Raw genomic sequence first — 25,875 nt, forward strand, 5'->3', positions numbered from 1 at the left:
TTAATCAATCAATAACTGCCTACTGAGCCTATGGTACTGTTAGTTATTGTGGCTCAATTTGCCTTATTTTTTTTTATTTTGATGTATTACTATTTAATATATATTATTGTTTTAGTTGCTTAAGAGATATTCCTGTCTATGAATTTGCTCATTGCTATTTTTATGTTTTTGTGCATTATTTGTTGCTGTAATCATTAAATAGACAGGTTACTCATCAGTTACTCAGTACTTGAGTAGTTTTTTCACAACATACTTTTTACTTTTACTCAAGTAAATATTTGGATGACTACTCCTTACTTTTACTTGAGTAATAAATCTCTATGTAACTTTACTCTTACTTGAGTACAATTTCTGGCTACTCTACCCACCTTTGTACTGTAAAGTTCAAATTTGAATGACAATAAAAAGGAAGTCTAAGTCTTTTTGGGATGCAATTGCCGTGGTAGTCCACAGAAGGGCGCACCTGGATCTACCCTCTGTTTTGTGCTGCCTTTTTTTTGTATATATATATTTTTTAATTATTATTTTGTATATATTTGTTTTTAAATAAATGTTATTGGCTGCAGATGTTACTTACACTGTGATATATCCAACCCTGACCCTAGCACCTCGGTATTTTGGACAGTATTGGACAGTATCTCGTGGGCTATGACGACATGTAAGTAGATTTTGATGATTTATGTAAAAAAAAAAAAAAACAATGATAAAGTTGTTGACAACTATAAAACACATATTTATAAATACATAAAACATATTATCAATAATCCAGTGTGTTATTTTGAATGTTTTTTACCGGTGACACTTCCGGCTTTTAGGCAAGACTCCGCCTTGTCCGTGACGTCACCGCATACTTCCTCGCAGAATGGGCGGAGCTACTAACCGGAAGTCACTTCCCGCGCTCTCCGACCAGAATTGAAGAAGAGTGGCGGGAGTGTTCTTCTGCCTGCGAGCCGCCGTGAAGAAGCCAGCTAACTCGCAGCCGACTTGGCCACAAACTTCACAGACGTCAGTATTTCCACGCTTGGGTAAGATGGACGATGGACCCACACGGGCGTGTTTATCCTGCTTGCTTACTTGCTAGTTTGTCGACTGTCGCAGCTGCTTCGTCGAACTCTCGCACAACGTGGAGGATTTGCAACCATTTATGTCTGCTCGCGTCAAGGGAAATGTGAAATAAGGATGCACTAAACTAGTCATCCAGGTGACACACTGCTGATTAAACACGATGGAGCTCATTAGCAGCTAACTAAAGTAGTATATTTACAGCAGGTGACACATTAGAATCTGCATACAAATACAGTAAAGTAGTATATTTACAGCAGGTGACACATTAGAATCTGCATACAAATACAGTAAAGTAGTATATTTACAGCAGGTGACACATTAGAATCTGCATACAAATACAGTAAAGTAGTATATTTACAGCAGGTGACACATTATAATCTGCATAGAAATACAGTAAAGTAGTATATCTACAGCAAGTGATGATACTCAGTATTATAATCTGCATAGAAATACAGTAAAGTAGTATATCTACAGCAAGTGATGATACTCAGTATTGTAATCTGCATAAAAATACAGTAAAGTAGTATATTTACAGCAGGTGACACATAATCTGCATAGAAATACAGTAAAGTAGTATATTTACAGCAGGTGACACATTATAATCTGCATAGGAATACAGTAAAGTAGTATATATATACAGCAAGTGATGATACTCAGTATTATAATCTGCATAGAAATACAGTAAAGTAGTATATTTACAGCAGGTGACACATTATAATCTGCATAGGAATACAGTAAAGTAGTATATCTACAGCAAGTGATGATACTCAGTATTATAATCTGCATAGAAATACAGTAAAGTAGTATATTTACAGCAGGTGACACATTATAATCTGCATAGAAATACAGTAAAGTAGTATATCTACAGCAAGTGATGATACTCAGTATTATAATCTGCATAGAAATACAGTAAAGAAGTATATTTACAGTAGGTGACACATAATCTGCATAGAAATACAGTAAAGTAGTATATTTACAGCAGGTGACACATTATAATCTGCATATAAATACAGTAAAGTAGTACATCTACAGCAGGTGACACATTATAATCTGCATAAAAATACAGTAAAGAAGTATATTTACAGTAGGTGACACATAATCTGCATAGAAATACAGTAAAGTAGTATATTTACAGCAGGTGACACATTATAATCTGCATATAAATACAGTAAAGTAGTATATATACAGCAGGTGACACCACTCAGTATTTTAATCATCATATAAATACAATAAAGTAGTATATCTACAGCAAGTGATGATACTCAGTATTATAATCTGCATAAAAATACAGTAAAGTAGTATATCTACAGCAGGTGACACATTATAATCTGCATATAAATACAGTAAAGTAGTTTATTTACAGCAGGTGACACATTATAATCTGCATAGAAATACAGTAAAGTAGTATATCTACAGCAAGTGATGATACTCAGTATTATAATCTGCATCTAAATACAGTAAAGTAGTATATTTACAGCAGGTGACACATTATAATCTGCATATAAATACAGTAAAGTAGTACATCTACAGCAGGTGACACATTATAATCTGCATATAAATACAGTAAAGTAGTATATATACAGCAGGTGACACCACTCAGTATTATAATCAGCATATAAATACAGTAAAGTAGTATATCTACAGCAAGTGACACCACTCAGTATTATAATCTGCATAGAAATACAATAAAGTAGTATATCTACAGCAAGTGATGATACTCAGTATTATAATCTGCATAGAAATACAGTAAAGTAGTATATTTACAGTAGGTGACACATTATAATCTGCATAGAAATACAGTAAAGTAGTATATTTACAGCAGGTGACACACTATAATCTGCATAGAAATACAGTAAAGTAGTATATATACAGCAGGTGACACATTATAATATGCATATAAATACAGTAAAGTAGTAGATCTACAGCAGGTGACACCACTCAGTATTATAATCAGCATAGAAATACAGTAAAGTAGTATATCTACAGCAAGTGATGATACTCAGTATTATAATCTGCATAAAAATACAGTAAAGTAGTATATTTACAGCAGGTGACACATTATAATCTGCATACAAATACACTAAAGTAGTATATCTACAGCAGATGACACCACTCAGTGTTAGAATCTGCATAAAATACAGTAAAGTAGTATATCTACAGCAGATGACACCACTCAGTGTTAGAATCTGCATAAAATACAGTAAAGTAGTATATTTACAGCAGGTGACACCACTCAGTGTTAGAATCTGCATAAAATACAGTAAAGTAGTATATCTACAGCAGGTGACACCACTCAGTATTATAATCTGCATAGAAATACAGTAAAGTAGTATATCTACAGCAAGTGATGATACTCAGTATTATAATCTGCATAAAAATACAGTAAAGTAGTATATTTACAGCAGGTGACACCACTCAGTATTATAATCTGCATAGAAATACAGTAAAGTAGTATATCTACAGCAAGTGATGATGCTCAGTATTGTAATCTGCATAAGAATGGAATACGATAGAAAATACAGTGTTCTCTAAAAATAAATATTTTCACTTTTTCTTCTTTCCGGTCACAGTCATGAATTTGAACAAGAGGCGCAACGGGGGCCTTTTGGGGGCCGTCAAGGACCTGGCCAAACGCAGCAAGGCGGCCGGTGAATGGGAGGACAGCCCCTCGCACTTTGAGGAGGAACTGTCCACGTTTGAGGACGCCGAGCTGGACTCGGAGGAGACGGAGGGGCAGGCGGGACACGACGTCATCCCTGTTGGTATGGAAGATATACTGGCAATGTTCTTGTTGTCAAATAACCTTTTAGAACCGTGTGTTGCCAGGTGACCTCTTTTCAGCAGATCTCAACCCGCGTTGGCGGAGGCCTCACGCCCCCCCGCTGCAGCCAGACTCTGACTCTTTAGTCTTCCAGCAGATTGACCTGGACTATTACTTAGGTACTTCATCCAGCATTTGCAGCGTTTCCCGCCGCCTTTTTCATCTTGTGTTGTGTCGTGTTCTGCAGGAGCGGCGGTGGCGGGCATGCCCGGCCAGCTACAAGGAAAAGTGCCCATCATTCGAATGTTTGGGGTGACGGACGACGGCAACAGCATTTGTTGTCACATTCACGGTTTCGCGCCTTACTTCTATGTCCCGGCTCCGAGCGGTGAGTACCGCCTGTCCTTCATTTCAGGAAGTCTACCACTGGCACACGAGGAATTAAAAAAAAAGCAAAATTAAAGCTGCAAACAGCAATGGACGGGACCGGCTTTTGCTGGTGTTTCCTGCCTTTACCCATTCAACATATCTTTACCTGCACGTTACCTACCTTCTCTGTATCCTGGAGTCAAACTGGTGCCTCCTTCTTTCCCCCAGTCAACTTATCGTTACCTGCACATTACCTACCTTCCCTGCTTCCTGGGGTCAAACTGGTGCCTCCATTCACCCAGTCAACATATCTTTACCCGCACATTACCTACCTTCTCTGCATCGTGTGGTCACGCTGATGCTTCCTGCTTTTAAGCGGCCATCTTGAGATGGCAGAAGCATCAGCGCAGCAGTTCTTTGAAGGCTCGTAAAATCAAAACCGGAGCAGTTAGAAAAACTCTTTCCGCACCTCTTAATCAAAAGGTTTCAATCTCTTTACTGTGCGAGTTTGAAGCCGACACAACAAACACGCTCAGAGGAGATAATGTTTGAAAAAAGGTGACGTGTTTTTACAAAACTTGTTTTGAAGGGGTAATTACCAACTTCCTGTTGATTTTTGCTGAATGATGTAAACGAATGAAATGTAGGTCTGAGTGAGACCTACATATAGGTTTATGTTTCATGTCTCTACGACATTCCTACCGGTAGTTACAAGCAGTTTTGTCTGTGTTTTCTTCCAAGGAGCAGTTTTGTCTGTTTTGTTCCTAGGGGGCGCTAGAGCGCAATTTTGAGTTTTGGGGTTTGGTTTTTTTATTAGATCGCAATTTTCAACAGTCCTGATGTGTGTGTCCAGTTTGGTGAGTTTTGAAGCATTTGAAGGGGGTCAAATTACAGCTCAAAGAGGCAAAAATGACATTTTTAGGAAACTTGTTTTGAAGGGGTGTTTGCCAACTTCCTGTTGATTTTTGCTGAAGGATGTGAGTGTATGTTATGTAGGTCTAAGTCAGACCTACGTAGCGGTTTTTGTTTCATGTCTCTACGACATTCCTAACGGAAGTTACAAGCAGTTTTGTCTGTGTTTTTTCCTAGGGGGCACTAGAGCGCAGTCTTGAGTTTCGGGGTTTGTATTTTGGATTAGATCGCAATTTTCGCCAGTCCTCATGTGTGTGTCAAATTTGGTGAGTTTTGAAGCATACTAAGGGGGTCAAATTACAGCTCAAAGAGGCGACGGAATAATAACAATAAGACCTTAGAAATTCAATAGGGTCCTCTGTCCCAAGGGGACATCGGTCCCTAACAAAACAAAAAAAAAACACTTTATATGGGACTGTGTGACTGTACAAACAGTAGGTGGGATTGTAACTCCACTTCCTGTCACATCTCACACGCACCTGGTCTGTCAGAGAATAAGAAGACCTAGCAGGAGGGATCAATGTTGCCAACTTTGTGACTTTGAGTTTTCAGATCAGGGCTGATTCATACGGCCAAAAAAAGGATCCCGATTTAGTTTTTTCATGTCTCAAATTTATAAGCGCAGGCCTAAATTTACCGCATGCCTTTGGTAAATAATTGGTGCCCCCGTGGCAATTTAAGGAAATACGTTCTAAGTCTAAGTTACAATCAAACAGTTGGTGCTTCATAAGTACAATACTTGGAGTATTAACACTTCTTGGGGCACAACAAAGACACACCATAAACTTCCCACGCTGGTGCGGTGTCTTTTTGGGACTCACATTGAGTTGGCAAAAACGGACAAATCTTGTCAGAAGGTGAGAAAACCACAGAAACGCCTCCCCAAAAATGCTGCGCCCTGCTTTTTGTCTGCAGGCAGGACACAAAGTGAAGGAGGACTTGGTAAACAGAAGTGGTCACATTTATTTCTGTCTGCTTCCAGGGTTCACGCCTGATCACTTGAGTGAGTTCAAGCGCGAGCTGAACTGTGCGGTGTTGAGGGACATGCGCTCCAACAAAGACAACATCTCCATCACGGTGCTGGCAGTGGACATCACCCGCAAAGAGAGTGAGTACATGTGACCGTCGGACAAGAGACACCATGAAGCAAATGTCCCCCCCTCCCTCCCCAGACATGTACGGTTACCACGGGAAGAAGGTTTTGGACTTCTTACGGATCACCATGGCCATGCCGCGACTCCTTGCCCCCGCCAAGCGGCTGCTGGAGCAAGGCTTGAAGTGCGGACCCTTTCCCCTCCAGAGTTACCAATCCTTTGAGGCCAACATAGATTTTGAAATCAGGTATGTGTTTTCAAAGGACGTGGGGGGAAAAATGGTGGAATACCGTATTTCCCTGAATTTCCGCCGGGTATATAGTATGCGCCTGCCTAGAATTACTGCCGGGTCAAACTCGTTTCGCAAAATAATTAGCATATGCCAAGAATTTCTGCCGCTATTCAGTAGGATTTAAGGTCCAAGCTATTGAATATGCTAAAAAGAACATTAAGCAGCTATGTTTTATTAATATACCGTAGCTGCGTGTGTCAAATATGAGTCATTAAATGACTCCTGGTGGTAGAGGGCGCTAGTGATCCTTCTTTCGACTACTCGGCTGCAGAAGAAGTGACAACAAGCAGCAAAAGTGAGCAGCGTGTGTTTATTTTTTCCTCTCGCTTGCACTTTTAACATGGAGGATTACATATCTAAAGTAAAACAGTTTTCTAAACTGGACTTTCAATCGAAGCAGGAGGTAATAAAGGAAGATCTCCATCGAGACAGAGGGAATTTTAAAACTGAAGAAAGATAAGGAAGACTTCTATAAACAAGTTATCGATGCTTTTGATCAGAAGGAGCTGCGCATGGACTTCATTTATAAGTAAAGGTAAGACCATAATAACGTTGTTTTTATTAAATGTGCTTTTCATGATGGTATCCTTACATCACACTCAAATTTTTAAGCATAGGTCTAATTTTACCACATACCTTTGGTAAGTGCCGGAGTGATAAGAGGTTTTAAAATAATTAGCGCATGCTTGCCTTTACTGCATGCCTTTGATAAACACCAGAGTGAAAAGAGGTTTTAAATTAATTAGCGCCCCAGCAGCAATTCAAGGAAATACAGTAACTGAAAACATGTTTTATATTGTTTCTTCAAAATAGCCACCCTTTGCTCTGATTACTGCTTTGCACACTCTTGGCATTCTCTTCATGAACTTCAAGCACACCTGTGAAGTGGAATCCATTTCGGGCGAATACGTCTTGAAGAGTGTGCAAAGGGTGGCTCTTTTGAAGAAACTACAATACAAAACATGTTTTTTGTGAAGTACATACAGTAACTCCACATGTGTTTATTCATAGTTTTGACGTGACAATCTTCAATGTAAATACTAGGGGTGCAACGATACGTGTATTTGTATTGAACCGTTTCGGTTCGGTGCGGAGGTGTACCGAACGAGTTTCCACATGGACATATTAAGTAGCGTAAACAATACTCAAAATGCAGGACATTTGAGGCATTTAAGAAACTCCACCCGGACAGCCCCGCAAAAGACGATATGTCCGGTGAAAAGAGGACGTATGGTCAGTCTATTCTAGCCCAGTTGCTGCTAGCATGCTAGCAAAAGGGGACATGTCCGGTGCTAGCAGCGGCCGAGCTTGGATAGACTGACCATACGTCCTCTTTTCACCGGACATGTCCTCTTTTGCGGGGCTGTCCGGGTGGAGTTTCTTAAATGTCCAGCATTTTAAGTTATGGTTGCGTGTATTAACAATGTACGTTCAGGGTTAAGAAGGGGTTAAAAACAAAACAAAAGGTGCGCGGAGCAGCAGCATTGGTGAGGGAGGGGCAGAGACAGAGAGAGTTAGGATAAAAGCGCATGCGTCGCCAGGCTCTGCTTTTCATCCATTGATTGTTTTTGGATACATTTTTTTATTATCTATGGCAGGGGTGTCAAATGTGTGCCCCGGAGGCCATTTGCGGCCCACAGCTAATGTTTTAAAGGCCCACGGCACATTCTAAAAATACTATTAAAATAAACAAAAAGATATGCAAAAGTGAAATAAAAAAGCTTAAAGGCTAAATGTAATTTAGAAAAAGTTGCAACGTTGACTAATAAAACAAAGCTGTTTTTTTTTCTTTCAGACTGTCATTGCTCAAAACATAATATTGAATCAAGATCAATGTTATTATGAATTATTGACCTATCCAAGGTTCTCATTACTTCACATCAAATTTTCCACTAAGAAAAACATTTTTGCTGGAAGATTTACCAAATTTGTTAAATAAATAACCAAAAAACGTATATTTGGTTGTTTTCTTACTGTACCGAAAATGAACCGAACCGTGACCTCTGAACCGAGGTACGTACCGAACTAACATTTTTGTGTAGCGTTACACCCCTACTGTATAGATTGAGTTATACCATATCTTGGTATTATATCTTTGCATAATGCTTTTGCTACTGTTAGCGCGAGTGCTTTTCCCGTAGGAAATATGTCTACCCATTTTGAAAATGCATCTGTTATGACCAGACAATAGTTTTCCTTCACTCTTATTTTGTTCAATAAAATCCATGACTGAGAAGCTGGACAGGACAAAAAAATAAAAAAAATCCTTGTTTACTTTTTGATATCAGTATAAAACACAAAGCAGTTTGGCTAGTAAAGTCGAAGTCTAATAAACAAGCTTTGGCAAACAAAGAGGAGTGACGCCATCGAATACAAAATCTGCGCAGCCTGCGTTCAATTTGATAAGATGACAAAACGTCTTCCCACCTACAGCTTTCTTCTTTGACGTCTCCATTATTCATTGAACAAATTGCACGCTGGTACAGTTAAATAAAGGAGTGAACGTCCCAGTAAACACAGTAAATACTTTATAAACAAGTTGTGGCAACGTTCAGGACACATAACCTGCTGCATGTTTCATTAACTCTCAGTCACAGCAGCTGATGGACGCTGTATTGAGAAAATAAAAGTTAATAGTTTTCTGTATACTTTTAGCGCGGGGACAATATTGTCCACACTTGTCTCCATCTAAACACTCTCTAACACGCACGGGGAAATCTCCACAGCAAAGTCTGTGTAGTTAGTCCGCCATGAGTATCAAGCCAAACGACGCGAGCGCATACGCCTGACTTCCTGTGGCCTAAAATGCATTAACATGACGTTTTTTCTGGAATTAAAAATATGACTTATTACTAGCCGTCGGGAATTTTATCGCACATTATCTTTATACTGTTTAATTGTTACATCCTCAAAGGCCTACTGAAATGACATTTTCTTATTTAAACGGGGATAGCAGGTCCATTCTATGTGTCATACTTCATCATTTCGCCATATTGCCTCATATTTTAGTAGAGAACATCGACGATAAAGTTTGCAACTTTTGGTGCTGATAAAAAAGCCTTGCCTGTACCGGAAGTAGCAGACGATGTGCGTGTGACGTCACGGGTTGTGGAGCTCCTCACATCTGAAGATTGTTTACAATCATGGCCACCAGCAGCGAAAGCGATTCGGACCGAGAAAGCCACGATTTTCCCATTAATTTGAATGAGGCTGAAAGATTTGTGGATGAGGAAAGTGAGAGTGAAGTACTAGAAAAGAAAAAAAAAAGCGGCTGGAGCGATTCAGATGGTATTAGACACATTTACTAAGACAATTCTGGAAAATCCCTTATCTGCTTATTGTGTTACTACTGTTTTAGTGAGATTATATTAGTATTTGCTGCCAGCAACACGGGACAAAAAAGTTGGGAAAGGTGGCAATAAATACTGATAAAGTTGAGGAAATTTTGGTCCATTTATGTCACCAGCCACTCTACCAACCGGTTGGTAGAGTGGCCGTGCCAGCAACTTGAGGGTTGCAGGTTCGATTCCTGCTTCCGCCATCCTAGTCACTGCCGTTGTGTCCTTGGGCAAGACACTTTACCCACCTGCTCCCAGTGCCACCCACACTGCTTTGAATGTAACTTAGATATTGGGTTTCACTATGTAAAGCGCTTTGAGTCACTAGGGAAAGAGCGGTATATAAATATTATTCAATTCAATATGGTCGTAACTGTACAACCTGAAGGTCGGCCCCGCACCTTTCTTCAGAACCAGTGGACAGGTGGTGGCGATGCCCATCCCTGCCCTTCGCAAGGGACCCTCTTCGAAACACGATTTTTCAAAATGATGGCTGCATAATACACTGTACTTTGTGTGTGTGGTCCAATCCAACCGTGATCGCTTGACCGCTCTGTTCCATAGTAAAGCTTCACCGTCATCTTTGGGGAATGTAAACAAGGAAACCCCGGCGGTGTTTGTGTTGCTAAAGGCGGCCGCAATACACCGCTTCCCACCTGCAGCTTTCTTCTTTGACGTCTCCATTATTCATTGAACAAATTGCAAAAGATTTAGCAACACTGATGTCCAGAATACTGTGGAATTATGCGATGAAAACAGATGACTTGTAGCTGGGAACGGTGCTAGAACAAGATGTCCTCTACAATGCGTGACGTCACACGCACGCGTCATCATACCGCGACGTTTCAGCAGGATACTTTGGCGCAAAACTTAAAATTGCAGTTCAGTTAAGTAAAAAGGCCGTATTGGCATGTGTTGCAATGTTCATATTTCATCATTGATGTATAAACTATCAGACTGCGTGGTGGGTAGTAGTGGCTTTCAGTAGTCCATTAGGGGAAAAGTCCAGGTTGGTCACGGCATGCTCTTGCCATAGATGTTGCTCCATTTATGTCACCGGCTGCTTGCGTTGAAGCCATAATTGTGTTCCATGGATCAATAACAAGCATCTTTGGCAGATTCATGGTGGACTGTGATATCGTGGGATGCTGCTGGATTGAACTTCCTAAAAGCAAATACAGAGTCCGAGAGGAGAGGAGTCCAGGAGACACAGATCCTTATCGTCCAGGCAAAGTAGGCTCTTCAGGGTTGATTTGAGCGGTCTTACTTGAAAGTGTGTTGGTAACATCTCCATGGCACAGGTGTCCCTGTGTCAGTACGAGGTGGACGTGGCCTGGACCCACCTGACCAGTCACCCGGCAGAAGGAGACTGGCAGAGGATCGCTCCTCTCCGAGTCCTCAGCTTTGACATCGAATGTGCCGGAAGGAAAGGTGCCTTCAAGTCTGCTCAGATGGCCTGACATAATTGGTCATTATTAGTAGTCCTGATATTTGAAGCAGATAGTCCAAGTTATTTCAACAGCTGGACTAGACTTGCAATAGATCTTAAATCGTATTGTATAACGAGCAAACCCAAGTTCATAGATGAAACATAAGAATATTGGTACTAAAATAAAAAAAGACTTGACGTTGTTTTAAACATTTGTAGGAATGTTTGATGCTGTTTTTAATTTAGCAGCTTTATTACATGTGTCCAAGTGGAACATCAACATTTTATTTAAAAATATGAACAATCTCCAGGGAAAATGGGTAAAAAAAAAAAGAAGAAAACATTTCGCTACAAATCCCGTTTCCATAAGAAGTGGTTTTCTGAAGTGTTCCTGAGCCCACGTGGTGATATCCTTTAGAGATTGATGTGGGTTTTTGATACAGTGCCGTCTAAGGGATGGAAGGTCACGGTCATTCAATGTTGGTTTCCGGCCATGCCGCTTACGTGGAGTGATTTCTCCAGATTCTCTGAACCTTTTGATGATATTATGGAGCGTAGATGTTGAAATCCCTAAATTTCTTGCAATGTCACTTTGAGAAAGGTTGTTCTTAAACTGTTTGACTATTTGCTCACGCAGTTGTGGACAAAGGGGTGTACCTCGCCCCATCCTTTCTTGTGAAAGACTGAGCATTTTTTGGGAAGCTGTTTTTATAGCCAATCATGGCACCCACCTGTTCCCAATTAGCCTGCACACCTGTGGGATGTTCCAAATAAGTGTTTGATGAGCATTCTTAAACTTCATCAGTATCTATTGCCACCTTTCCCAAGTTCTTTGTCACGTGTTGCTGGCATCAAATTCTAAATTTAATGATTATTTGAACATGAAATATGTTGTCTTTGTAGCATATTCAACTGAATATGGCTTGAAAAGGATTTGCAAATCATTGTATTCTGTTTATATTTACATCTAACATAATTTCTCAACTCATATGGAAACGGGGTTTGTACATCATAATAACTACTACTCCATTTTTTGGATTTATTGTGCTAACGTTTGAATAAAAACACTTCTGGACACCTTTACCGAGATTATAGTTGAGACATTTTTCAAGATGGCTGAAATTTTGTGTAGGATGTTACACAAAGTAGGAGAATGTGTGAGCTGCTGCCTCACCTTCTTTACTTGTATAAAAAGTCAGGCTATTAACCCACATTAAGGGTTTTTCTCGGATATCTTTTCTGTCGTTGTCACGTCCGTCTTTTAGTTACTGGACTGAGTCATGAAAGTCGCCGCTCCCCTTAAACGAGCACACATTCCACGGCCTTGTCGTGCCACTCCATTGCTGCAGCGGCAAAGACCCCAGGAAAGAAGAACTAAAACTGGAACCCATAGTTTTACATGTTCATGTCAGAAGAGAGAGGGGGCGTGGTAGACTGGGGAAGAATTCTCACAAGAATTCCAATAAATTCCCTGTAAGATATGAAAACTTATTTGGGGAGAATTATTAACAATGAGAGTGACTTTTATTCTGAAATGACAAGAAAGTGTTAAATACGTGACTAATGATTATTCTTTAAAGCAGGGGTCAGCAACCTTTTTGAAAGCAAGAGCTACTTCTTGGGTACTGATTCATGCCAAGGGCTACCAGTTTGATACACACTTCAATAAATTGCCAGAAATAGCCAATTTGCTCAATTTACCTTTAATAAATAAATGTATATATAAAAAATGGATATTTTTGTCTGTCATTCCATCGTACATTTTTTTCCTTTTACGGAAGTTTTTTTTTTAGAGAATAAATGATGAAAAAAACACTTAATTGAACGGTTTAAAAGAGGAGAAAACAGGAAAAAAATAAAAATTGAATTTTGAAACATAGTTTATCTTCAATTTCGACTCTTTAAAATTCAACCGAAAAAAATGAAGAGAAAAACTAACTAATTCGAATCATTTTGAAAAAATTTAGAAAAGAATTTATGGAACATCATTAGTAAATTTTCCTGATTAAGATTAATTTTAGAATTTTGATGACATGTTTTAAATAGGTTAAAATCCAATCTGCACTTTGTTAGAATATATAACAAATTGGACCAAGCTATATTTCTAACAAAGACAAATCATTATTTCTTCCAGATTTTACAGAACAAAATGTTTAAATAAAATCAAAATGCTTTGAAATAAGATTTAAATTTGATTCTACAGATTTCTGGATTTGCCAGAATAATTTTTTTTAATTTTAATCGTAACAAGTTTGAAGAAATATTTCACAAGTATTCTTCGTCGGAAAAACAGAAGCTAAAATGAAGAATTAAATTAAAAAAATTTTACTATTTTTTTACAATAAAAAAAATAAAATTACTTGAACATTGATTTAAATTGTCAGGAAAGAAGAGGAAGGAATTTAAAAGGTAAAAAGGTATATGTGTTTAAAAATCCTAAAATCATTTTTAAGGTAGTATTTTTTTTTCTAAAATTGTCTTTCTGAAAGTTATAAGAAGCAAACTAAAAAAATAAATGAATTTATTTAAACAAGTGAAGACCAAGTCTTTAAAGTATTTTCTTGGATTTTCAAATTCTATTTGAGGTTTGTCTCTTTTAGATTTAAAAATGTCCAGCAAAGCGAGACAAGCTTGTTAGTAAAAAAATACAATTTAAAAAAAATAGAGGCAGCTCACTGGTAAGTGCTGCTATTTGAGCTTTTTTTAGAACAGGCCAGCGGGCGACTCATCTGGTCCTTACGGGCGACCTGGTGTTGGTGAGCCCTGCTTTAAACAGTAAATATTAGCCCATTTCGTGTATAAATTGTGTAATTCTGTTGTGCTTGCAAAAACAAAGTTCCATACCAGTTTAATGGCAAGAAAATACCAACTTTTCCATTGTTTTCTTTTTAGGGATCTTTCCGGAAGCCGACAAGGATCCGGTGATCCAGATCGCGTCCATGGTGCAGCGTCAGGGTGAGACGGAGCCTTTCATCCGTACGGTTTTTACACTCCAGTCCTGCGCCAGCATTGTGGGCTCCCAGATCTTGTGCTTTACTCAGGAGAAACAGCTTCTGCAGGTATGGGAATACTTCTTTGATGCAGTATTATGTCAGTTTGTTGGGACTAATCTGTGTGTGTGATAGAGGAATGTTTGATGCAGTATTATGTCAGTTTGTTGGGACTAATCTGTGTGTGTGACAGAGGAATGTTTGATGCAGTATTATGTCAGTTTGTTGGGACTAATCTGTGTGTGTGATAGAGGAATGTTTGATGCAGTATTATGTCAGTTTGTTGGGACTAATCTGTGTGTGTGATAGAGGAATGTTTGATGCAGTATTATGTCAGTTTGTTGGGACTAATCTGTGTGTGTGACAGAGGAATGTTTGATGCAGTATTATGTCAGTTTGTTGGCACTAATCTGTGTGTGTGACAGGAATGTTTGATGCAGTATTATGTCAGTTTGTTGGCACTAATCTGTGTGTGTGACAGAGGAATGTTTGATGCAGTATTATGTCAGTTTGTTGGCACTAATCTGTGTGTGTGACAGGAATGTTTGATGCAGTATTATGTCAGTTTGTTGGGACTAATCTGTGTGTGTGACAGAGGAATGTTTGATGCAGTATTATGTCAGTTTGTTGGCACTAATCTGTGTGTGTGATAGAGGAATGTTTGATGCAGTATTATGTCAGTTTGTTGGGACTAATCTGTGTGTGTGACAGAGGAATGTTTGATGCAGTATTATGTCAGTTTGTTGGCACTAATCTGTGTGTGTGATAGAGGAATGTTTGATGCAGTATTATGTCAGTTTGTTGGGACTAATCTGTGTGTGTGACAGAGGAATGTTTGATGCAGTATTATGTCAGTTTGTTGGGACTAATCTGTGTGTGTGAGCAGAGGAATGTTTGATGCAGTATTATGTCAGTTTGTTGGGACTAATCTGTGTGTGTGAGCAGAGGAATGTTTGATGCAGTATTATGTCAGTTTGTTGGGACTAATCTGTGTGTGTGACAGAGGAATGTTTGATGCAGTATTATGTCAGTTTGTTGGGACTAATCTGTGTGTGTGATAGAGGAATGTTTGATGCAGTATTATGTCAGTTTGTTGGGACTAATCTGTGTGTGTGACAGAGGAATGTTTGATGCAGTATTATGTCAGTTTGTTGGCACTAATCTGTGTGTGTGACAGGAATGTTTGATGCAGTATTATGTCAGTTTGTTGGCACTAATCTGTGTGTGTGATAGAGGAATGTTTGATGCAGTATTATGTCAGTTTGTTGGGACTAATCTGTGTGTGTGACAGAGGAATGTTTGATGCAGTATTATGTCAGTTTGTTGGGACTAATCTGTGTGTGTGACAGAGGAATGTTTGATGCAGTATTATGTCAGTTTGTTGGCACTAATCTGTGTGTGTGATAGAGGAATGTTTGATGCAGTATTATGTCAGTTTGTTGGGACTAATCTGTGTGTGTGACAGAGGAATGTTTGATGCAGTATTATGTCAGTTTGTTGGGACTAATCTGTGTGTGTGAGCAGAGGAATGTTTGATGCAGTATTATGTCAGTTTGTTGGGACTAATCTGTGTGTGTGAGCAGAGGAATGTTTGATGCAGTATTATGTCAGTTTGTTGGGACTAATCTGTGTGTGTGACAGAGGAATGTTTGATGCAGTATTATGTCAGTTTGTTGGGACTAATCTGTGTGTGTGACAGAGGAATGTTTGATGCAGTATTATGTCAGTTTGTTGGGACTAATCTGTGTGTGTGACAGAGGAATGTTTGATGCAGTATTATGTCAGTTTGTCGGGACTAATCTGTGTGTGTGACAGAGGAATGTTTGATGCAGTATTATGTCAGTTTGTTGGGACTAATCTGTGTGTGTGACAGAGGAATGTTTGATGCAGTATTATGTCAGTTTGTTGGGACTAATCTGTGTGTGTGACAGAGGAATGTTTGATGCAGTATTATGTCAGTTTGTTGGCACTAATCTGTGTGTGTGACAGGAATGTTTGATGCAGTATTATGTCAGTTTGTTGGCACTAATCTGTGTGTGTGACAGAGGAATGTTTGATGCAGTATTATGTCAGTTTGTTGGCACTAATCTGTGTGTGTGACAGGAATGTTTGATGCAGTATTATGTCAGTTTGTTGGCACTAATCTGTGTGTGTGATAGAGGAATGTTTGATGCAGTATTATGTCAGTTTGTTGGGACTAATCTGTGTGTGTGACAGAGGAATGTTTGATGCAGTATTATGTCAGTTTGTTGGGACTAATCTGTGTGTGTGAGCAGAGGAATGTTTGATGCAGTATTATGTCAGTTTGTTGGGACTAATCTGTGTGTGTGAGCAGAGGAATGTTTGATGCAGTATTATGTCAGTTTGTTGGGACTAATCTGTGTGTGTGACAGAGGAATGTTTGATGCAGTATTATGTCAGTTTGTTGGGACTAATCTGTGTGTGTGATAGAGGAATGTTTGATGCAGTATTATGTCAGTTTGTTGGGACTAATCTGTGTGTGTGACAGAGGAATGTTTGATGCAGTATTATGTCAGTTTGTTGGGACTAATCTGTGTGTGTGACAGAGGAATGTTTGATGCAGTATTATGTCAGTTTGTTGGGACTAATCTGTGTGTGTGACAGAGGAATGTTTGATGCAGTATTATGTCAGTTTGTTGGGACTAATCTGTGTGTGTGACAGAGGAATGTTTGATGCAGTATTATGTCAGTTTGTTGGCACTAATCTGTGTGTGTGATAGAGGAATGTTTGATGCAGTATTATGTCAGTTTGTTGGGACTAATCTGTGTGTGTGACAGGAATGTTTGATGCAGTATTATGTCAGTTTGTTGGCACTAATCTGTGTGTGTGATAGAGGAATGTTTGATGCAGTATTATGTCAGTTTGTTGGGACTAATCTGTGTGTGTGACAGAGGAATGTTTGATGCAGTATTATGTCAGTTTGTTGGGACTAATCTGTGTGTGTGAGCAGAGGAATGTTTGATGCAGTATTATGTCAGTTTGTTGGGACTAATCTGTGTGTGTGAGCAGAGGAATGTTTGATGCAGTATTATGTCAGTTTGTTGGGACTAATCTGTGTGTGTGACAGAGGAATGTTTGATGCAGTATTATGTCAGTTTGTTGGGACTAATCTGTGTGTGTGACAGAGGAATGTTTGATGCAGTATTATGTCAGTTTGTTGGGACTAATCTGTGTGTGTGACAGAGGAATGTTTGATGCAGTATTATGTCAGTTTGTTGGGACTAATCTGTGTGTGTGACAGAGGAATGTTTGATGCAGTATTATGTCAGTTTGTTGGGACTAATCTGTGTGTGTGACAGAGGAATGTTTGATGCAGTATTATGTCAGTTTGTTGGGACTAATCTGTGTGTGTGACAGAGGAATGTTTGATGCAGTATTATGTCAGTTTGTTGGGACTAATCTGTGTGTGTGACAGAGGAATGTTTGATGCAGTATTATGTCAGTTTGTTGGCACTAATCTGTGTGTGTGATAGAGGAATGTTTGATGCAGTATTATGTCAGTTTGTTGGGACTAATCTGTGTGTGTGACAGGAATGTTTGATGCAGTATTATGTCAGTTTGTTGGCACTAATCTGTGTGTGTGATAGAGGAATGTTTGATGCAGTATTATGTCAGTTTGTTGGGACTAATCTGTGTGTGTGACAGAGGAATGTTTGATGCAGTATTATGTCAGTTTGTTGGGACTAATCTGTGTGTGTGAGCAGAGGAATGTTTGATGCAGTATTATGTCAGTTTGTTGGGACTAATCTGTGTGTGTGAGCAGAGGAATGTTTGATGCAGTATTATGTCAGTTTGTTGGGACTAATCTGTGTGTGTGACAGAGGAATGTTTGATGCAGTATTATGTCAGTTTGTTGGGACTAATCTGTGTGTGTGACAGAGGAATGTTTGATGCAGTATTATGTCAGTTTGTTGGGACTAATCTGTGTGTGTGACAGAGGAATGTTTGATGCAGTATTCTGTCAGTTTGTTGGGACTAATCTGTGTGTGTGACAGAGGAATGTTTGATGCAGTATTATGTCAGTTTGTTGGGACTAATCTGTGTGTGTGATAGAGGAATGTTTGATGCAGTATTATGTCAGTTTGTTGGGACTAATCTGTGTGTGTGACAGAGGAATGTTTGATGCAGTATTATGTCAGTTTGTTGGGACTAATCTGTGTGTGTGACAGAGGAATGTTTGATGCAGTATTATGTCAGTTTGTTGGGACTAATCTGTGTGTGTGAGCAGAGGAATGTTTGATGCAGTATTATGTCAGTTTGTTGGGACTAATCTGTGTGTGTGAGCAGAGGAATGTTTGATGCAGTATTATGTCAGTTTGTTGGGACTAATCTGTGTGTGTGACAGAGGAATGTTTGATGCAGTATTATGTCAGTTTGTTGGGACTAATCTGTGTGTGTGACAGAGGAATGTTTGATGCAGTATTATGTCAGTTTGTTGGGACTAATCTGTGTGTGTGACAGAGGAATGTTTGATGCAGTATTATGTCAGTTTGTTGGGACTAATCTGTGTGTGTGACAGAGGAATGTTTGATGCAGTATTCTGTCAGTTTGTTGGGACTAATCTGTGTGTGTGACAGAGGAATGTTTGATGCAGTATTCTGTCAGTTTGTTGGGACTAATCTGTGTGTGTGACAGAGGAATGTTTGATGCAGTATTATGTCAGTTTGTTGGGACTAATCTGTGTGTGTGATAGAGGAATGTTTGATGCAGTATTATGTCAGTTTGTTGGGACTAATCTGTGTGTGTGACAGAGGAATGTTTGATGCAGTATTATGTCAGTTTGTTGGGACTAATCTGTGTGTGTGACAGAGGAATGTTTGATGCAGTATTATGTCAGTTTGTTGGGACTAATCTGTGTGTGTGACAGAGGAATGTTTGATGCAGTATTATGTCAGTTTGTTGGGACTAATCTGTGTGTGTGACAGAGGAATGTTTGATGCAGTATTATGTCAGTTTGTTGGGACTAATCTGTGGTGTGACAGAGGAATGTTTGATGCAGTATTATGTCAGTTTGTTGGGACTAATCTGTGTGTGTGATAGAGGAATGTTTGATGCAGTATTATGTCAGTTTGTTGGGACTAATCTGTGTGTGTGAGCAGAGGAATGTTTGATGCAGTATTATGTCAGTTTGTGGGACTAATCTGTGTGTGTGACAGGAATGTTTGATGCAGTATTATGTCAGTTTGTTGGGACTAATCTGTGTGTGTGACAGAGGAATGTTTGATGCAGTATTATGTCAGTTTGTTGGGACTAATCTGTGTGTGTGACAGAGGAATGTTTGATGCAGTATTATGTCAGTTTGTTGGGACTAATCTGTGTGTGTGACAGGAATGTTTGATGCAGTATTATGTCAGTTTGTTGGGACTAATCTGTGTGTGTGACAGAGGAATGTTTGATGCAGTATTATGTCAGTTTGTTGGGACTAATCTGTGTGTGTGACAGAGGAATGTTTGATGCAGTATTATGTCAGTTTGTTGGGACTAATCTGTGTGTGTGATAGAGGAATGTTTGATGCAGTATTATGTCAGTTTGTTGGGACTAATCTGTGTGTGTGAGCAGAGGAATGTTTGATGCAGTATTATGTCAGTTTGTTGGGACTAATCTGTGTGTGTGAGCAGAGGAATGTTTGATGCAGTATTATGTCAGTTTGTTGGGACTAATCTGTGTGTGTGACAGAGGAATGTTTGATGCAGTATTATGTCAGTTTGTTGGGACTAATCTGTGTGTGTGACAGAGGAATATTTGATGCAGTATTATGTCAGTTTGTTGGGACTAATCTGTGTGTGTGACAGAGGAATGTTTGATGCAGTATTATGTCAGTTTGTTGGGACTAATCTGTGTGTGTGACAGAGGAATGTTTGATGCAGTAGTATGTCAGTTTGTTGGGACTAATCTGTGTGTGTGACAGAGGAATGTTTGATGCAGTATTATGTCAGTTTGTTGGGACTAATCTGTGTGTGTGACAGAGGAATGTTTGATGCAGTATTATGTCAGTTTGTTGGCACTAATCTGTGTGTGTGATAGAGGAATGTTTGATGCAGTATTATGTCAGTTTGTTGGGACTAATCTGTGTGTGTGACAGGAATGTTTGATGCAGTATTATGTCAGTTTGTTGGCACTAATCTGTGTGTGTGAGCAGAGGAATGTTTGATGCAGTATTATGTCAGTTTGTTGGGACTAATCTGTGTGTGTGACAGAGGAATGTTTGATGCAGTATTATGTCAGTTTGTTGGGACTAATCTGTGTGTGTGAGCAGAGGAATGTTTGATGCAGTATTATGTCAGTTTGTTGGGACTAATCTGTGTGTGTGAGCAGAGGAATGTTTGATGCAGTATTATGTCAGTTTGTTGGGACTAATCTGTGTGTGTGACAGAGGAATGTTTGATGCAGTATTATGTCAGTTTGTTGGGACTAATCTGTGTGTGTGACAGAGGAATGTTTGATGCAGTATTATGTCAGTTTGTTGGGACTAATCTGTGTGTGTGACAGAGGAATGTTTGATGCAGTATTATGTCAGTTTGTTGGGACTAATCTGTGTGTGTGACAGAGGAATGTTTGATGCAGTATTATGTCAGTTTGTTGGGACTAATCTGTGTGTGTGACAGAGGAATGTTTGATGCAGTATTCTGTCAGTTTGTTGGGACTAATCTGTGTGTGTGACAGAGGAATGTTTGATGCAGTATTATGTCAGTTTGTTGGGACTAATCTGTGTGTGTGATAGAGGAATGTTTGATGCAGTATTATGTCAGTTTGTTGGGACTAATCTGTGTGTGTGACAGAGGAATGTTTGATGCAGTATTATGTCAGTTTGTTGGGACTAATCTGTGTGTGTGACAGAGGAATGTTTGATGCAGTATTATGTCAGTTTGTTGGGACTAATCTGTGTGTGTGAGCAGAGGAATGTTTGATGCAGTATTATGTCAGTTTGTTGGGACTAATCTGTGTGTGTGAGCAGAGGAATGTTTGATGCAGTATTATGTCAGTTTGTTGGGACTAATCTGTGTGTGTGACAGAGGAATGTTTGATGCAGTATTATGTCAGTTTGTTGGGACTAATCTGTGTGTGTGACAGAGGAATGTTTGATGCAGTATTATGTCAGTTTGTTGGGACTAATCTGTGTGTGTGACAGAGGAATGTTTGATGCAGTATTATGTCAGTTTGTTGGGACTAATCTGTGTGTGTGACAGAGGAATGTTTGATGCAGTATTCTGTCAGTTTGTTGGGACTAATCTGTGTGTGTGACAGAGGAATGTTTGATGCAGTATTCTGTCAGTTTGTTGGGACTAATCTGTGTGTGTGACAGAGGAATGTTTGATGCAGTATTATGTCAGTTTGTTGGGACTAATCTGTGTGTGTGATAGAGGAATGTTTGATGCAGTATTATGTCAGTTTGTTGGGACTAATCTGTGTGTGTGACAGAGGAATGTTTGATGCAGTATTATGTCAGTTTGTTGGGACTAATCTGTGTGTGTGACAGAGGAATGTTTGATGCAGTATTATGTCAGTTTGTTGGGACTAATCTGTGTGTGTGACAGAGGAATGTTTGATGCAGTATTATGTCAGTTTGTTGGGACTAATCTGTGTGTGTGACAGAGGAATGTTTGATGCAGTATTATGTCAGTTTGTTGGGACTAATCTGTGTGTGACAGAGGAATGTTTGATGCAGTATTATGTCAGTTTGTTGGGACTAATCTGTGTGTGTGATAGAGGAATGTTTGATGCAGTATTATGTCAGTTTGTTGGGACTAATCTGTGTGTGTGAGCAGAGGAATGTTTGATGCAGTATTATGTCAGTTTGTGGGACTAATCTGTCTGTGTGACAGGAATGTTTGATGCAGTATTATGTCAGTTTGTTGGGACTAATCTGTGTGTGTGACAGAGGAATGTTTGATGCAGTATTATGTCAGTTTGTTGGACTAATCTGTGTGTGTGACAGAGGAATGTTTGATGCAGTATTATGTCAGTTTGTGGGGACTAATCTGTGTGTGTGACAGGAATGTTTGATGCAGTATTATGTCAGTTTGTTGGGACTAATCTGTGTGTGTGACAGAGGAATGTTTGATGCAGTATTATGTCAGTTTGTTGGGACTAATCTGTGTGTGTGACAGAGGAATGTTTGATGCAGTATTATGTCAGTTTGTTGGGACTAATCTGTGTGTGTGACAGAGGAATGTTTGATGCAGTATTATGTCAGTTTGTTGGGACTAATCTGTGTGTGTGATAGAGGAATGTTTGATGCAGTATTATGTCAGTTTGTTGGGACTAATCTGTGTGTGTGATAGAGGAATGTTTGATGCAGTATTATGTCAGTTTGTTGGCACTAATCTGTGTGTGTGATAGAGGAATGTTTGATGCAGTATTATGTCAGTTTGTTGGGACTAATCTGTGTGTGTGACAGAGGAATGTTTGATGCAGTATTATGTCAGTTTGTTGGGACTAATCTGTGTGTGTGACAGAGGAATGTTTGATGCAGTATTATGTCAGTTTGTTGGCACTAATCTGTGTGTGTGACAGAGGAATGTTTGATGCAGTATTATGTCAGTTTGTTGGGACTAATCTGTGTGTGTGACAGAGAATGTTTGATGCAGTATTATGTCAGTTTGTTGGGACTAATCTGTGTGTGTGACAGAGGAATGTTTGATGCAGTATTATGTCAGTTTGTTGGGACTAATCTGTGTGTGTGACAGAGGAATGTTTGATGCAGTATTATGTCAGTTTGTTGGGACTAATCTGTGTGTGTGACAGAGGAATGTTTGATGCAGTATTATGTCAGTTTGTTGGGACTAATCTGTGTGTGTGACAGAGGAATGTTTGATGCAGTATTATGTCAGTTTGTTGGGACTAATCTGTGTGTGTGACAGAGGAATGTTTGATGCAGTATTATGTCAGTTTGTTGGGACTAATCTGTGTGTGTGACAGAGGAATGTTTGATGCAGTATTATGTCAGTTTGTTGGGACTAATCTGTGTGTGTGACAGAGGAATGTTTGATGCAGTATTATGTCAGTTTGTTGGGACTAATCTGTGTGTGTGATCAGAGGAATGTTTGATGCAGTATTATGTCAGTTTGTTGGGACTAATCTGTGTGTGTGACAGGAATGTTTGATGCAGTATTATGTCAGTTTGTTGGGACTAATCTGTGTGTGTGACAGAGGAATGTTTGATGCAGTATTATGTCAGTTTGTTGGGACTAATCTGTGTGTGTGACAGAGGAATGTTTGATGCAGTATTATGTCAGTTTGTTGGGACTAATCTGTGTGTGTGACAGAGGAATGTTTGATGCAGTATTATGTCAGTTTGTTGGGACTAATCTGTGTGTGTGACAGAGGAATGTTTGATGCAGTATTATGTCAGTTTGTTGGGACTAATCTGTGTGTGTGACAGAGGAATGTTTGATGCAGTATTATGTCAGTTTGTTGGGACTAATCTGTGTGTGTGACAGAGGAATGTTTGATGCAGTATTATGTCAGTTTGTTGGGACTAATCTGTGTGTGTGACAGAGGAATGTTTGATGCAGTATTATGTCAGTTTGTTGGGACTAATCTGTGTGTGTGACAGAGGAATGTTTGATGCAGTATTATGTCAGTTTGTTGGGACTAATCTGTGTGTGTGATAGAGGAATGTTTGATGCAGTATTATGTCAGTTTGTTGGGACTAATCTGTGTGTGTGATAGAGGAATGTTTGATGCAGTATTATGTCAGTTTTTTGGGACTAATCTGTGTGTGTGACAGAGGAATGTTTGATGCAGTATTATGTCAGTTTGTGGGGACTAATCTGTGTGTGTGACAGGAATGTTTGATGCAGTATTATGTCAGTTTGTTGGGACTAATCTGTGTGTGTGACAGAGGAATGTTTGATGCAGTATTATGTCAGTTTGTTGGGACTAATCTGTGTGTGTGACAGAGGAATGTTTGATGCAGTATTATGTCAGTTTGTTGGGACTAATCTGTGTGTGTGACAGAGGAATGTTTGATGCAGTATTATGTCAGTTTGTTGGGACTAATCTGTGTGTGTGATAGAGGAATGTTTGATGCAGTATTATGTCAGTTTGTTGGGACTAATCTGTGTGTGTGATAGAGGAATGTTGATGCAGTATTATGTCAGTTTGTTGGCACTAATCTGTGTGTGTGACAGAGGAATGTTTGATGCAGTATTATGTCAGTTTGTTGGGACTAATCTGTGTGTGTGACAGAGGAATGTTTGATGCAGTATTATGTCAGTTTGTTGGGACTAATCTGTGTGTGTGACAGAGGAATGTTTGATGCAGTATTATGTCAGTTTGTTGGGCACTAATCTGTGTGTGTGACAGAGGAATGTTTGATGCAGTATTATGTCAGTTTGTTGGGACTAATCTGTGTGTGTGACAGAGGAATGTTTGATGCAGTATTATGTCAGTTTGTTGGGACTAATCTGTGTGTGTGACAGAGGAATGTTTGATGCAGTATTATGTCAGTTTGTTGGGACTAATCTGTGTGTGTGACAGAGGAATGTTTGATGCAGTATTATGTCAGTTTGTTGGGACTAATCTGTGTGTGTGACAGAGGAATGTTTGATGCAGTATTATGTCAGTTTGTTGGGACTAATCTGTGTGTGTGACAGAGGAATGTTTGATGCAGTATTATGTCAGTTTGTTGGGACTAATCTGTGTGTGTGACAGAGGAATGTTTGATGCAGTATTATGTCAGTTTGTTGGGACTAATCTGTGTGTGTGACAGAGGAATGTTTGATGCAGTATTATGTCAGTTTGTTGGGACTAATCTGTGTGTGTGACAGAGGAATGTTTGATGCAGTATTATGTCAGTTTGTTGGGACTAATCTGTGTGTGTGACAGAGGAATGTTTGATGCAGTATTATGTCAGTTTGTTGGGACTAATCTGTGTGTGTGATAGAGGAATGTTTGATGCAGTATTATGTCAGTTTGTTGGGACTAATCTGTGTGTGTGACAGGAATGTTTGATGCAGTATTATGTCAGTTTGTTGGGACTAATCTGTGTGTGTGACAGAGGAATGTTTGATGCAGTATTATGTCAGTTTGTTGGGACTAATCTGTGTGTGTGACAGAGGAATGTTTGATGCAGTATTATGTCAGTTTGTTGGGACTAATCTGTGTGTGTGACAGGAATGTTTGATGCAGTATTATGTCAGTTTGTTGGGACTAATCTGTGTGTGTGACAGAGGAATGTTTGATGCAGTATTATGTCAGTTTGTTGGGACTAATCTGTGTGTGTGACAGAGGAATGTTTGATGCAGTATTATGTCAGTTTGTTGGGACTAATCTGTGTGTGTGATAGAGGAATGTTTGATGCAGTATTATGTCAGTTTGTTGGGACTAATCTGTGTGTGTGACAGAGGAATGTTTGATGCAGTATTATGTCAGTTTGTTGGGACTAATCTGTGTGTGTGACAGAGGAATGTTTGATGCAGTATTATGTCAGTTTGTTGGGACTAATCTGTGTGTGTGACAGAGGAATGTTTGATGCAGTATTATGTCAGTTTGTTGGGACTAATCTGTGTGTGTGATAGAGGAATGTTTGATGCAGTATTATGTCAGTTTGTTGCGACTAATCTGTGTGTGTGATAGAGGAATGTTTGATGCAGTATTAT

At 39.3% G+C, this 25,875-nt stretch overlaps 1 protein-coding gene across 1 annotated transcript in view; it reads left to right on the top strand.

Annotated features, from left to right (window-relative positions):
* The first annotated feature begins 865 nt into the window (after positions 1–865).
* The window catches only part of pold1 (polymerase (DNA directed), delta 1, catalytic subunit), a 75,187-nt gene continuing 50,177 nt past the window's right edge, over positions 866–25,875 (top strand). The window contains exons 1-9 of the mRNA XM_061885278.1: positions 866–1,025; positions 3,636–3,827; positions 3,892–4,005; positions 4,074–4,214; positions 6,090–6,215; positions 6,280–6,448; positions 10,950–11,064; positions 11,133–11,262; positions 14,153–14,319. Coding sequence (XP_061741262.1) covers positions 3,638–3,827; positions 3,892–4,005; positions 4,074–4,214; positions 6,090–6,215; positions 6,280–6,448; positions 10,950–11,064; positions 11,133–11,262; positions 14,153–14,319 — 1,152 coding nt within the window. The 5' untranslated portion in view covers positions 866–1,025; positions 3,636–3,637. The remainder of the gene's footprint in view (positions 1,026–3,635; positions 3,828–3,891; positions 4,006–4,073; positions 4,215–6,089; positions 6,216–6,279; positions 6,449–10,949; positions 11,065–11,132; positions 11,263–14,152; positions 14,320–25,875) is intronic.

This window comes from Nerophis ophidion, linkage group LG23 (genome assembly GCF_033978795.1).
Source record: "Nerophis ophidion isolate RoL-2023_Sa linkage group LG23, RoL_Noph_v1.0, whole genome shotgun sequence".
In the NCBI taxonomy this organism is placed as follows: Eukaryota; Metazoa; Chordata; class Actinopteri; order Syngnathiformes; family Syngnathidae; genus Nerophis; species Nerophis ophidion.